The sequence below is a fragment of the Macaca thibetana genome, chromosome 3 (assembly GCF_024542745.1).
Source record: "Macaca thibetana thibetana isolate TM-01 chromosome 3, ASM2454274v1, whole genome shotgun sequence".
Classification (NCBI taxonomy): domain Eukaryota; kingdom Metazoa; phylum Chordata; class Mammalia; order Primates; family Cercopithecidae; genus Macaca; species Macaca thibetana.
Window position 1 is genome coordinate 155,128,787 of NC_065580.1, and position 13,872 is coordinate 155,142,658.

General features: G+C 47.0%; 1 protein-coding gene across 2 annotated transcripts in view; it reads left to right on the forward strand.

Annotated features, from left to right (window-relative positions):
* Positions 1-13,872, forward strand: part of C2CD2 (C2 calcium dependent domain containing 2) — a 69,621-nt gene that overhangs the window by 20,017 nt on the left and 35,732 nt on the right. For both annotated transcript variants that reach the window (XM_050785689.1, XM_050785690.1), the window contains exon 3: positions 11,950-12,063. In XM_050785689.1, the coding sequence (XP_050641646.1) occupies positions 11,950-12,063 (114 nt within the window). The remainder of the gene's footprint in view (positions 1-11,949; positions 12,064-13,872) is intronic.

A 13,872-nucleotide genomic window follows, 5' to 3' on the forward strand; every position in this document is an offset into this window, starting at 1 on the left:
CAACAATGTTCCGCATAGCTCTTGACTTTTATGTTTTTGTGGCCAAATGAGGAAAGGAGCCCTTGCCACTGCCTTGTCCTGGCTGTGGCTCTCACTGTCCTTTGAGGTGGAGTGAGCCCACCGGTTGGGTAGACGGGTCCCCTCCCCTCCCCTCCCCTTTTACAGGGCTGTGAGTGTGGGAGGAGGAGCCCGGTCGCTCTTGCCAGCCTGGATCCTGTGCACACCACAAGGAGGAAGTCCTGTTGGGATCTGCCTGGGCTCCTGGGAAGGGTCAATCAGGAGTAGAACACCCTCGGGTGCTTGGATTCTGTACATGGCCTTTTCCATTCTTGGACGAGCATCTTGGCCAAACATGACACATTTTTAGGGCACTGTTTTTGCAAAGGCATCCAGCCAGCTTAATCTCTTATAAAATGTCCAGGGTGAGACACTGCTTAGTTCATGCGTTAAATGAAAATGATAAGACAGCAAGGCCTCTTTTTGTTAATACTGTTCTGTGAGTTCAGCTCTAGAACTGCCGTGTAGGGCACCGGGTTCACAGTGGTGTTCTTCTTCTCTGGTATCTAAGCCACACACCCCCGTGGTCTCCAAATTTGCACTGAATTCCGTGTCAGCACCGCCTCGTGTTCCCTCAGCTGGGCATAATTCTTGAAAAGGAAAAAAAACTGTAACAGAACTTGAGGACCTGTGACAAATAAGAGATAGAAAAGAAATAGGAAGTTTTCATTCCAGGGCATTGCCCCTCCCTTTCAAAGCTCACGCCGTGGTGTCAGGTTGCATCTTCCTCATCTTTTTACTCAGCCTTGACAAGGGACATGTGGTTGGCATTTGAGCCAAGACAGGGACAAGGCCGCCGGAACCCAGCCTGTTATATAATGCCATCTCTGATCAGTGGGATAAGGCTGAGGACTGGCTGGCCTGAACTCCCCACCTCCTCTCCCTTGACAGACGCCTGACTGGTGTTCCATCTGGAGTCTCCCTGTGGGTCGCTCTCCCAGTGGAACTGGCTGCCCTGGCTACTGGATGCCCTTTTCTTGGACTTCCTCTTGCCACCCCTGAAGGCCTCTGTGTGTCCAAGTTATCACCTTTGCAAATATCTGGTTCATCTGCTAAACCCTCTCTGCATAGTCTACACAGAGTGAGGTCTTCCAGAGCTTGAAGCAACTTGAGTCATCCCGCAGGACCAATGATGGAGAAGCGCGGAGTCTACACCGGGCCCAGCCACGGCTGCGGCGAGGAGTGGTCTCAACTATGTTTACTCACAACACTTTCGACACCAAATGTGTGTGGGTTTTTCTCACACCAACTATTAGTTCTTCAACTCTGGTGCCAACTGGGTGTCCTACACTTCAGCTCCATTCTGACATTACTGAGACTTAACACAGATCCCACAGGCTCAGGGCCGGGTCCCACAGGACTGCTCCCACTTCAGACACCAGGCATAAGCTCTAGGTGCCCCCGTTCTTCTGACTGTCTGTAGATCGGAGATTTCCCCAAACCACCCCCTGAGGTTCACATATTTTACTGGAGCGACTCACAGCACGTAACTCAGGAAAACAGTTTTCTTACTATTACTAGTTTATTAGGAAGGATATGACTCAGGATTGGCCATGTCGAAGGGATGCTTAGGTGGGTGGAGAGGGAGGGCAGGGACTCCAGCAGCTTCATGCCCTGCCTGGGCGAACCACCCGTCCGGCACCTTGATGTGTTCACCACCTTGGAAGCTCCCCGAACCTGTCCTTTCAGGGTTTTTATGGAGGCTTCATTCCCTAGGCGTGATTGATTACATCATCGGCCATAGGTGATTGAACGCAGCCTCTGGCCCCTCTGCCCTCCCTGGAGGTGGGGTGGTGGGGTGCTGGAGGTGGGGTGGTGGGGTGCTAGAGGTGCGGTGGTGGGGTGCTGGAGATGGGGTGGTAGGGTGCTGGAGATGGGGTGGTGGGGTGCTGGAGGTGGGGTGCTGGGATGCCGGAGATGAGGTGGTGGGATGCTGGAGGTGGGGCTCAAAGTTTCTCAAGTGACCAGCCCCCATCCTGATGCTATCTGGGGTCCCCCCAACAGCCCTCTTGTTAGCATATAAAAGACACTTGGCCAGGTGTGGTGGCTCACACCTGTAATCCCAGCACTTTGGGAGACTGAGGCAGGTGGATCACGAGGTCAGGTGATCAAGACCATCCTGGCCAACATGGTGAAACCCCGTCTCTACTAAAATACAAAAAATTAGCTGGGAGTGGTGACACGCGCCTGCTGTAGTCCCAGCTACTTGGGAGGCTGAGGCAGGGGAATTGCTTGAATCTGGGAAGCAGACGTTGCAGTGAGCTGAGATTGCGCCACTGCACTCCAGCCTGGCGAGCGAGCAAGCAAGACTCCATCTCAAAAAAAAAAGGCACTTTTCTCAAAAGACTCTCTCATCTCTTGGGAGATTCCAAGGGTTTTAAGAGCTTTGTGCCAGGCATCAGGAACAAAGACCAAACACATATTTATCACAGGCGGCAAGCCCTGCAGGGCTGTGGCATTTTCCTGAGGGAATTCTTCTGGGTGCCTGCCTTGCAGGGTATCTGCTCAGACCAGGTGTGGAAGCACGCTCCTGCCCGCAGCCCCTGTGAGCAGGCTCCAGCGAGGGCTGGCTTGGAGGCAGCAAAGCATGGCCTTCAGACTTTTCTCTGGGGGCTCTCTCTGCATTCTCTTCTAGTCCCAACATGTACCGAGCTCATTTATTTCTCCTAGACTTTAATTACATTCTTACACAAGAGCAGCAAGTTTCTACCTATGTTGTCTTTCCTCATGTCGTGGGAGAGATTTGCTCTAGAATGTGTGACCTAGAAGAAGGAAATTCTTATTTCCATATCTCAAGCCACCTGAGAGCCAGCCCTTCCCCCGCAGGGGCAGCCACAGCCCTTCCCTGGCACGTGAGGGTTCAGAAGCTTTTCTTTTTTCTTTTTTTTTTTTTTTGAGATGGAGTCTCACTCCGTCTCCCAGGCTGGAGTGCAGTAGCGCGATCTCGGCTCACTGCAAGCTCCGCCTCCCGGGTTCATGCCATTCTCCTGCCTCAGCCTCCCGAGTAGCTGGGACTACAGGCGCCCGCCACCTCGCCTGGATAGTTTTTTTCGTATTTTTTAGTAGAGATGGGGTTTCACCGTGTTAGCCAGGATGGTCTCGATCTCCTGACCTCGTGATCCACCCGTCTCGGCCTCCCAAAGTGCTAGGATTACAGGCTTGAGCCACCGTGCCCGGCCAGAAGCTTTTCATGCTCCCTTCCCTGGGGGTCTGAGGTCCACACATCGGTAAAAAGATGAATGTGAATCAGCGCTTAGGAATTGTGCTGTAACAGTTTGCTCACTGAAAAAGAGTTGCATTTCTTTTAGGAAGTGTTGTAACTGAATACCCCCATTTTTTTTTTTTGACAGAGTCTTGCTCTGTTGCCCATGCTGGAGTGCAATGGCGCATTCTTGGCTCACTGCAACCTCCGCCTCCCGGGTTCAAGTGATTCTCCTGCCTCAGCCTCCTGAGTAGCTGGGACTATAGGCCCGTGCCACCACGCCCAGCTAATTTTTTGTATTTTTAGTAGAGATGGAGTTTCACCGTGTTAGCCAGGATGGTCTCGATCTCCTGACCTCATGATCTGCCCACCTCGGCCTCCCAAAGTGCTAGGATTACAGGTGTGAGCCACTGTGCCCAGCCCTGAATACCCCCATTTTCTAAGAAAAAGAGAATGAGTTATTGTTGTTTATTATTATTTTTTCTCTTTTCTTTTCTCCACTTCCCCCTGCTCCCCACTTTTTACTTAGCCCTTTAGAAATGCAATTATAGCTTCTTACCTCCCTTTCACCAGACAGTGCCTACTGGGAAAGCTCGTCTAACCATGTGCTCAGGAGGTCCGAATGAAACCCTCACCCACCGGGAGGTTTCCTGGAGAGATAACAGTCGATTTACAACCCAAAGTGTGCCCATGATGAAACTCTCTCCCACCGAAAGTCTTTCGGCTGTTACAACCTAGTCCTGCCCACTAAGGCACCTGTGGTCACCAGCTTGGACACTCAGTAGATAAGGTGCCAAAGCAAGTCATGTGAACCCTCACCTGCTCGCTTCTTCCCTTTTATGACATTCATGCCAAGCCCCTTTTTGAAAGTGCCTGCTTTCTGCCCCAAAATATGAGTGGTATCCTTAAGGCAAAAGCCTGTTCTTCCGCTAAGCTAAGCTTTGGAATGCAGAGTCACTGTCTTTATACCAGACCTGCTCTAGTTCATCGTACTCTGCTAGCAGCCACTGCCTGCATTTTGGTTACAGTATGGTGAGTGTAGCTTTCAACTTAACATTCATTTGGAAAACTTGCTGATGAAGGCAAGAGCTGATCACTTTGTGATCTTTGGAGACTTGAGTGATGTCGCCTGGCACGGCGTGGAGCCAGGAGTCCTGGACATGCTTTAGTTGTGTGTTTTCAGTTTCATTTCTAAATAAATGGAGGCTCCCAATGGTATAACGATCAGCTGGAATTGAAAGTTATAAATAAAATATAAGTTTTAACCCACCTAGCCTGGGGAGAGGCCCATCTCAGAAGCCAGGGAGACCCTGATTGGATCTGGGCTTGTTTGGGGCACTTCCTTCTCTCTCTGAGCCACAGGTTCTGTGTCCGTGCTGTAGAAGCCCCTCCCTAGCAGGGCTGTAGGAAGCAGGGCAGGCCTGTGCCCGTGCAGCACCCCGCCTGGCACCTGCCATGTTGTGGCATGTGATGGTATCAGGTGTGACCAGGCCCTGGGTATAGAGCTTGTATCCATTCTCATGAGAGCTCACAATGAGCCTGTGTCAGAAGCATCATCCCACTGTACAGAAGGAGAAACTGAGGCAGAGAGGTGCAGTCACTTGGCCAAGGTATGGAGCTATGATGAAGCAGAGGCTGGAGTGAACCTCATTTGACCTCCAGAATCTGGCTCCAGCCACTGCACAAAATAAACCATGCTGCTAGTATGATTTTTTTTTTTTTTTGCATTTTTATTACTTTTTTACTTTTTAAATTTTTTGTAGAGGTGGGATCTCACTAGATTGCCCGGTCTCGTTTTGCACTCATGGACTCAAGTGATCCTCTCGCCTTGGCCTCCCAAAGTGCTGGGATTACAGGTGTGATATTATCACTTTTATTATTTCACTTAAGCTCCTGCCTCCACCACATCCTCACCATAAAAAAGACAACGAAGATAGGGAAAGGAGAACTGGTCAGCATTATCACCCTTTTCATCTGTAAAACCACAGCTACAGACGGAACTGGGCGATCGTGTGGAATTTCCCCCAGAACCTTATTCCATATCCTTTCTAGGGGAAACCCATAGCTCGCCCTGGATGTGTGTGGTGTGTTGTGTGCACGTGTGTTCTACCTGATGCTGAAATATGCCTTGAGAGCTGTGGGGTTGGGGGGTGGGGGGCGGTCCCCTGCCCTGTCCATAACTCAAGGGGCTGCTTGTTTGGTGTGGGCACCATGATTTAAAATTGTCCACATTTGTCACTCCAGCTAGCTGTAAACAGGAAGCTCAGCTCAGTTGTCTTTTTTTTTTTGCTTTGCTTTGTATGATTTGAAATTCCGGGTATTCCATGAACCTGGAATTTATGCTAAAATGCTAACAGGTTGTGAAATTGTTTTGAATGAGGGTCTTTTCTAGGGCGGGTGGTGGAGGTTCCTCGTTGGAGACCCCGTCCTCTGAGATCCAGGGCAGATGCCGCCCATGAATGGGACTCCCCCAAGGCCACCTGTTCGTCTGGATGATAGTGTGTGGAATTCTGGGCCGAGCCAGCCTGCAGGTGCAGCCTGACTGTGGCCTGGAGGATACAGAGTGAAAGACCTGTGGTGGCCCCGAGGTTTCGTCGGTTGGTGGGAATACAGAGCACGGGGCATAGGAGGTTGGTGTGGTCGAGCGGCCTGGCCCCGTCAGGAAGCACTAGCTGCCAGCCTGGAGAAGACCCACTTCCCTTCTGCCCTTCATGTTAAAGGAACTGTCTTGTTTATGTCTTTTAGTGTACACTTGATGAAAGAGAACACATTCACAAACAGATCTTTCTACTGTAGAATGCCCACATTAAACCGTGTGATGCATTAACAACACTTCCTTGTAGTGCCGTATTACTGAAAGGCTTCCTTGTTTAAAGTATCTAACAAGAAAAGGGAGGGAGAGTGTTGCTGGGGGTGGGGTTGGAGTCAGGTTGGAGCAGGAGCCCCATGTGGTCGAGGCTCCCCCAGAAGAGGATAAACAGCAGCTCTTGGGGTTGGCCGCCATCTTGTTTCCAACCCTTTTCATCTCAGTTCCCTGCGAGAATTTCTTATAAAAATACATCTTGGGCCGGGCACGGTGGCTTACACCTGCAATCCCAGCAAATTGGGAGGCCAAGATGGGTGGATCATGAGGTCTGGAGTTCGAGATCAGCCTGGCCAACATAGTGAAACTCAGTCACTACTAAAAATACAAAAATTAGCCGGGTGTGGTGGTGCGCACCTGTAGTCCCAGCTGCTCGGGAGGCTGAGGCAGGAGAATCGCTTGAACCCAGGAGACAGAGGTTGTGGTGAAATGAGATCCCGCCAGCACACTCCAGCCTGGGCAACAGAGTGAGATTCTGTCTCAAACTACATACATACATATATACATACATACATACATACATACATACATACATATATACATACATTTTTAAGCCGGGTGCGGTGGTTCACACCTGTAATCCCAGCACTTTGGGAGCCTGAGGCAGGCTGAAGTCAGGAGTTTGAGACCAGCCTGGCCAACATGGTGAAACCCTGTCTCTACTAAAAATACAAAAATTTGCTGGGTGTGGTGCGGCACACTCGTATTCCCAGCTACTTGGGAGGCTGAGGCAGGAGAATCGCTTGAACCCGTGAGGCGGAGGTTGTGGTGAGCCGAGATTGCGCCACTGCACTGCAGCTTAGGGGACAGAGTGAGACTCCATCTCAAAAATAAATAAATAAAAATACATGTTTAGCTGTTTATTTTGAATTAGTGGGCAAACAGGATTAAATGTTATAGATATTGGGATAATCTTTAGCTCTAATGGAGTTTACTTTTTAAATTGAGTCCCAGTTCCAGAGTAGAAATAGTGTTTTATATCCAGTTCATCCTGTCTTAAAGAATATTTACAGAGACGAGACTCGCTAGCGGTCTCACCTTGATTAGTGAAGGGTCTTTGCCTTCATTTTACTTGGGAGTTCTTTCCTTGGGTGTCACAGAGTGTGATGACAGTGAAAAATATTCAAGTATATAAACCTTCTGGATACATGTTCTCAGCTGCATTGCTAGTTTCTTTGGAGACAAAATTAATTACCTGATTTCCAGTTCTCTAGAGTGTTCTAAGAGAAGGAGCGGAGGAAGCTGTACAAGAAGCTTAATTGAAAAGGAAAGTGAAAGAGCACAGTGAGATCTGAAGACTCAGGGGCTCTCTTGTTGGTGAACAGTTGCAAAATTTGGAGTAACTGTGCCTGGAATGTTTTGGCCCCAAGTCTAAACAAAGGAGTAGTTTCCAGATAAGCGCTATTTGCATAGGTATGTAACTACATGAGGTCAAGGTGTTGAGGCTGGAGAGAGCAGAGAAGGTGAGTGAAGGCCTCCTCGCTCAGCCTGCTCTTCAGCCTTCAGTCTTACTTTCTCCTCCCCGTGGCACTTTCAGCTGCTGCCCAGGGCTCCCCCACCCAAACCCTCACCTGCCAACCATGAGTCCCCTCTCGGGCTTTCCACGTGGAGACCCTGACTTACCGCCAATAGCCCCCTCTCTGAAAAACACTGTCACTTATGCAGAGAGGAAGTTGTTTATTTGGAAAACAACGTTCACCCTTCTGTTGCTTGATTTTGAAATGCTTTATGTAAATAATCTTTGCTTGTTTGGGGGAAAAAAAATTCTCAAAAAAAGGCAGGTTGGGGGATGGTTGGTTGTTGTCAAGGGAGCTCCCTCCTGCGGATGCAGACCTGGGCTCTGTGGAGTTCTGCCCTGGGACTGGGGGTTCACTCCTGTCCTCAGAGGAGTTCACTGTCACTGCCGCCCATGCTAGATAATTGTTCTATTTAACTTTTTAAAATCCTGTACTAATAGCAGACTGTTTCAGAGGGAAACACTTAGGGCCCAGTCTGTCAGTTCCATAGAACTGGGATTCCCCGCAGAGCTCACTTGGAAAGTTAAGAAGAGGCTTTCATGACCATGGCTGATTTGGGGAGGGAGACTCTAGGGTCAAGATCAGGGTCTCTACCCACTCGTGGGTATTTAGGTAGATGTTAACCCTTGACATCTGGCCACTTAGGAAGGCTAACTAGTGAGGAGGAGCTGCTTACCTGTGTCAGGTGATCCTGCCTTCTGCTGTGATGCGAGGAACGCCTCTCAGCCCGTGGGGGCCTTGCCACTGTTGGCATGGGTTGGGAGAATTTAATCCCCATTGTGGATAACACCTTAATACGCTAAAAGAAGATTACTTGTTTTTAAAATCTCCTCTCCATTTTGTCCCTGTCCATTTGGCAAATGGGGCATTATTTGTTAGGGTGACAGAGGCAGGGGCTGGCCCTGGAAGAGGATTTGGTCCTAATGGTTGTCCCTCCAAGTGCAGCAGGAGCAGTATTTTGTTTGGTGTAAAAATTTGAGGCAGGTTCAGAATGTTTCTTTTTGCTGGAATGCAATGGCACAATCACAGCTCACTGCAGCCTCAAACCCTTGGGCTCAAGTGATCCTCTCACTTTACCCTTCTGAGTAGCTGGGACTACGTGTGCACACCACCATGCTTGGCTAATTTTTTTTAAGAGATGGGGTCTTGCTATGTTGCCCAGGCTAGTCTTGAACTCCTGGAGTCAAGCAGTCCTCCTGCCTTAGCCTCCCAAAGCACTGAGATTACAGGCGTGAGCCACCACACTCAGCTCAGATTGTTTCTTTAATGAACTTTCCTAGCCGAACTCTGAGGGGAGGCCAAGAAAGGCTTAGTCTACACTCCAGGTTTTATTGAGAGGGTAGGGAAGCCCTACGGCTGGGGAAGACATGCCAGGGTGTCACTATGAAAAGATGTCACACATTCTGTCCTAGAGTAGAATGTAGAGATTATACTACTTTAGTGATGGGGCTTGAGTGATTACTTATGAGCTTTGGAGTCCTGCATTCTAGAAGTTTTAAAGTTCTTTTATCTATTTACTTATTTATTTGCTTGCTTTTAATCAAGTGCTTGGTTCTCTATGTATCAGGGAATGGGTGGTGGGAAGCTTTCTGCAGAACTGGATACCAAGGGAAATGAAATTCATTCTTGCTTGGGTTGAGGCGCTAAGTCTGTTTTCTTGGTACAAAGTTGATTAGCTTAGTAGAGAAGGCTCCAAAGGAATCATGCAGTGCTCAGAGTCAGTGTTGGGTTTTAAAATTTATTTTTATTTTTTATTTTTTACTTTAAGCAGTAAAAGGCGTGGGCTGTTGAGACCAAGGACAGGGAATTTTCTCAGTGTCGTGCCGTTGGTGCGTGTAACTCATCTGGCCACAAAGCATGTTCCTCCAAAAAGGACTGTTTATAGATCATTTATTTTTAACATGAAGAGACGACATTTCTTATACAAACATCTTTTTGTTCTGGCCCTTTGTGAACTCTGGAGATGATGGAAATATGTAATTAACTCATGTGAATCAGTCTTCTGAACATGGCGTTATAAGAACCGGTAGAAAGAATCGTGTGACTTTCTGCCAATGTTGAGAGAAGGCGGGATTTTCTTTTTCTAGCTCTGTGGCATTGAGGTATTTGGTTGTGGACACTGGATGTTGACCCGTGCCAGGGCCTCAATGCTCAGGTTCCGTTTTTGTTCCAGAGTGGAGTGGGCCAGTGGTGGGAAGAGCTGGATCCAGGACTTTGCTGTGGCCAGGAGCCAGTAGATGAGAAAGTATGTCCTAGCCCTGAACTTGGGGGAATAGCAGGCCCCGACCGAGTAATTATTTTGATAATCTTTCCATTTGGTATTTTAGATTCTGATAAATCCACCAGAGAATTAAAGAATTTTCTCTTCCTGTCCAGTGACTCCCTGCAGTGCAGTCAGTGGTTCTTTTGGGAATGAGGAGGTCAGTCTGACTTACCCTTAGCTCCTGATAGCTTTGCTTTTTGGCCAAACACTGGCCACCTACGGAACCCCCTTGTGCGTGCCCTATGGTCCAGCCCAGTGTGCCCCAGCCTCCCCTGCCCTCCCGGCCAGTGCACACCTGGCACCTGGCCTGGCAATTATCCCACACGTGTCTGCTTGGCCCTCTGCCCCCGGGAGGGGAGCGGGGAGGGGTCTGACCCTCATTCTGGATCAGCTTCTGTAGAGGAATCTGTGGCAGAAACTGAATCTCCCTTTGTGCCATGGTAGCTGCGAAAATCACGCCTCTTAATACTGTATGATTTATGATTTATGTCAGGAAGCCACAGTTTGGTTTATTCCTGATGTTATTATATTTCTCTGACAGGTTCTTGAATGAGCTCATTTTATAATTCTAGTTTTGGTATGACTGCATAATTTTATAATTGTTTGATACTTTGTATGTTTTTCCAATGACTCCCACCTTTTTGAAAACCATGATAGTGTTGAAATTATTTAGGTGAAAGCAACCCGTTGTGTTCTGGGTAATGTAAGAAAACTTTTTTTACTTTTAACATCTATAACTTGCTTTCTTTTTAAGACTCATTTTTAGCCAAAAAAGATGGCTAATGGCTTTGACTGTGTATGAATGTGGAAACATTTGGGGAATTAAAAATCAACTATTGTGGAGAAACAGAACAAGATGATATTTAAAGAAAAAGACTTTGTTGGCCAGGCATGGTGGCTCATGCCTGTAATCCCAGCACTTTGGAAGGCTGAGGCGGGTGGATCACGAGGTCAGGAGATCAAGACCATCCTGGCTAACATGGTGAAACCCCGTCTCTACTAAAAATACAAAAAATTAGCCAGGAGTGGTGGCACGTGCCTGTAATCCCAGTTAATCGGGAGGCTGAGGCAGGAGAATCGCTTGAACCTGGGAGGTTGCAGTGAGCTGAGATTGCGCCACTGCATTCCAGCCTGGGCGACAGAGTCAAACTCCGTCTCCAAAAAAAAAAAGGAAAAAAACTGCATTATATGTGAAAAGCACATGATAACTAGATTTGGTCAAGACTTTAGATCCTAAGAAAGTCATCAGGAAGCAAATATTTGAAATATTGTTCTAGTTTTCAAACTACTACATTATAGAAAAGATGTTAATCTGAATATTTATCCAACTTTGAAACTCTAAATTTGTATCCTTGCTAATGTATAAAGTCCAGATTATTTTGATATAAAGATGCCTAGGCCGGGCGTGGTGGCTCACACCAATAATCCCAGCACTTTGGGAGGCTGAAGTGGGTAGGCTGGGGTCAGGAGTTCGAGAACGACCTAGTCAACATGGTGAAACTTTGTCTCTACTAAAAATACAAAAATTAGCCGACCATAGTGGTATGCACCTGTAATCCCAGCTACTTGGGAGGCTGAGGTGGAAGAATCGCTTGAACCAGGGAGGCGGAGGTTGCAGTGAGCCGAGATTGCTCTACTGCACTTCAGCCTGGGTGACAGAGTAAGACTCTGTCTCAAAACAAAAAAGAAAAAGATGCCTGTGGCATCTGAGAACAGTGGCTCATACCTGTAATCCCAGCACTTTGGGAGGTCAAGGTGGGAAGATTGCTTGAGCCCAGGAGTTCGAAACCAGCCTGGGTAGACCCCATCTTTACAAAAAAAAATACAAAAATTAGGTGGGTGTGGGGGCACACCCCTGTAGTTCCATGTACTCAGGAGGCTGAGGTGGGAAGATCGCCTGAGCTGGGGAGGTATGAGCCGAGATCGCACCACTGCACTCCAGCCTGGGCGACACAGCAAGACCTTGTCAAAAAAAAAAAAAGATGCCTGTGTATGCGCTGTCCTTTGTTTTAGACACAGTTTTCTCCCTTACCTGTGCCGCCTCCAGGTGGTGCTCTGTCAGGTGGTGGGCCAGGCTCTTCAGTTCTTGGTCAGCGAGAAGCCTGCCTCAGGTGCTGGATGCCGGCTGTACAACGTGCGGCTCTCCCCGTTCCATTTACAGGTAAAGATGTGTAGATTTTGCGAGTTGTGAGACCTGTCACAGTTCTCAGAAATGTGAAGAGTGAGCATGGTGTGAGTCATGGGGCTGTAACATTCATGTTTTTATTATTTATCATTCATGTCATAATTTTCAAACTGTAAGCTTCCATATAGGATTTTATGTGTAGGAAATGGTCATCCACACACACTACACATTACACACACACACTACACACGCACACATACATTTATAATAAACTCAGGGGTTGACTCTTTCGGGCATTTGAACAAGGCGGGGTGTTGTTGACGGATATGATAAGGCAGGTGGCATCTGAGATGAGAAAAGTGATTCTGGTTCCGAATCTGGTACTGGTTGCAGCTTGGGAACACAGCTGAGCGGTGGCTGTGGGGCATTCCTCTTTTCAGTTTCTGACAAGGTCGATTTAAAAAGAACCCCCCCCCCTTATTATCATTATTATTTTTAGAAATCTGGTCTACCATATTCACCTCTGTATCCTTAGCTCTTGGTACACTATAAATACTTAACATGTTTATCAATTGAATAAGTGAACAAAACTAGATATAAATGACTCAGATAACTGTATACTATTCATTATTAGGTATTATTTTGGGCATTATGATGGACATAAGAAAAAAATGCTCAAATGTGTATTCTCACTGGAAAAATAAAATCAATAAACATGAAACAATTAGGAAATAAGACATTATTCTACAGTGATAAGTTGTGAGAAATAGATAATATATAGAGAGATGCAAAAAAAAATAGTTCATTTGAAAATATGTACTTGAGCTTGAATTGTTTTGGTGATGAGTTCCTAGGAAGTAATTTCATAATGAAAAGAGGCACTTTGTAGCATCCATCACCATTCAAAGAATTCCCAGAGTCAGTTTTGTCAATATCCTGGATGCTTTTATTTCTTTTCTCTTCCTTTGCCTTCCTTGCATTTCTGCCATTCCTTTCTCTACTTTTCTCATTCTTCCATCCCACCTTTCCCTCCCTGGGTTCTCATTCCTCTTCTCTGGTTTATGATCAAGCCTGAAAATGGTATCTTATAAAGCTGGCAGGTTTGACTTGGAATCTGGGAAAGTATTTTTTTTATTTTTATTTTTTATTTAAGTTCTAGGGTACATTAGTATTACCACCATTCCATGTTTTAATAATAGGCTTATAATAATAAAGACATACATATAATTATGCATATCTCTATAATTTTATATAGAGAGACTTACAGATCTCTAGTAATTACAGTAAGCCCAGTGACACTTTGGATGCCCAAATCATCAGAGAGTTTGTGCGTCTCTCACATCCGGCCAGATAGTCACCAGAGTTCCTATTTAGCTGGTATTTAAAAATTGCAGTTGTCTGGGCTTGTTTCAAGGGTCACTGCCAGTTCAATGCCCTGTTTCATCTCCCGTGTCCTTGGACTTAGCACCGAATTTGGGGGATGAGCTCAAGTCATGCAGAATTCCCAGTCGCAAGGGAAGATGACATCTCGTATGTTTTTCCTACAAAGGCATAGTTTTAAATAGCCAGCACTCACAAGATTTCCTGGCTACCTACGTGGCTTTTTTCTGAAATCCACCCTCCCAGTTCCTCAGCCCCGCCCCAGCAGCACCCCCTTTGAGAGAACTGCAGAGGTGAAAGGTTGGCACCATGGATTCATGAGGTGTTCATGCTCTCCTGCATCCCCCAGATGATTTGGACAATGTGATTAGAAAATAACCTTCAACGTCTGGGTCATATTTACCCAACATATGATGCATGTTTTGGAACTGACTGAGTCCAGAGAGGATCACAAACACAAATGAA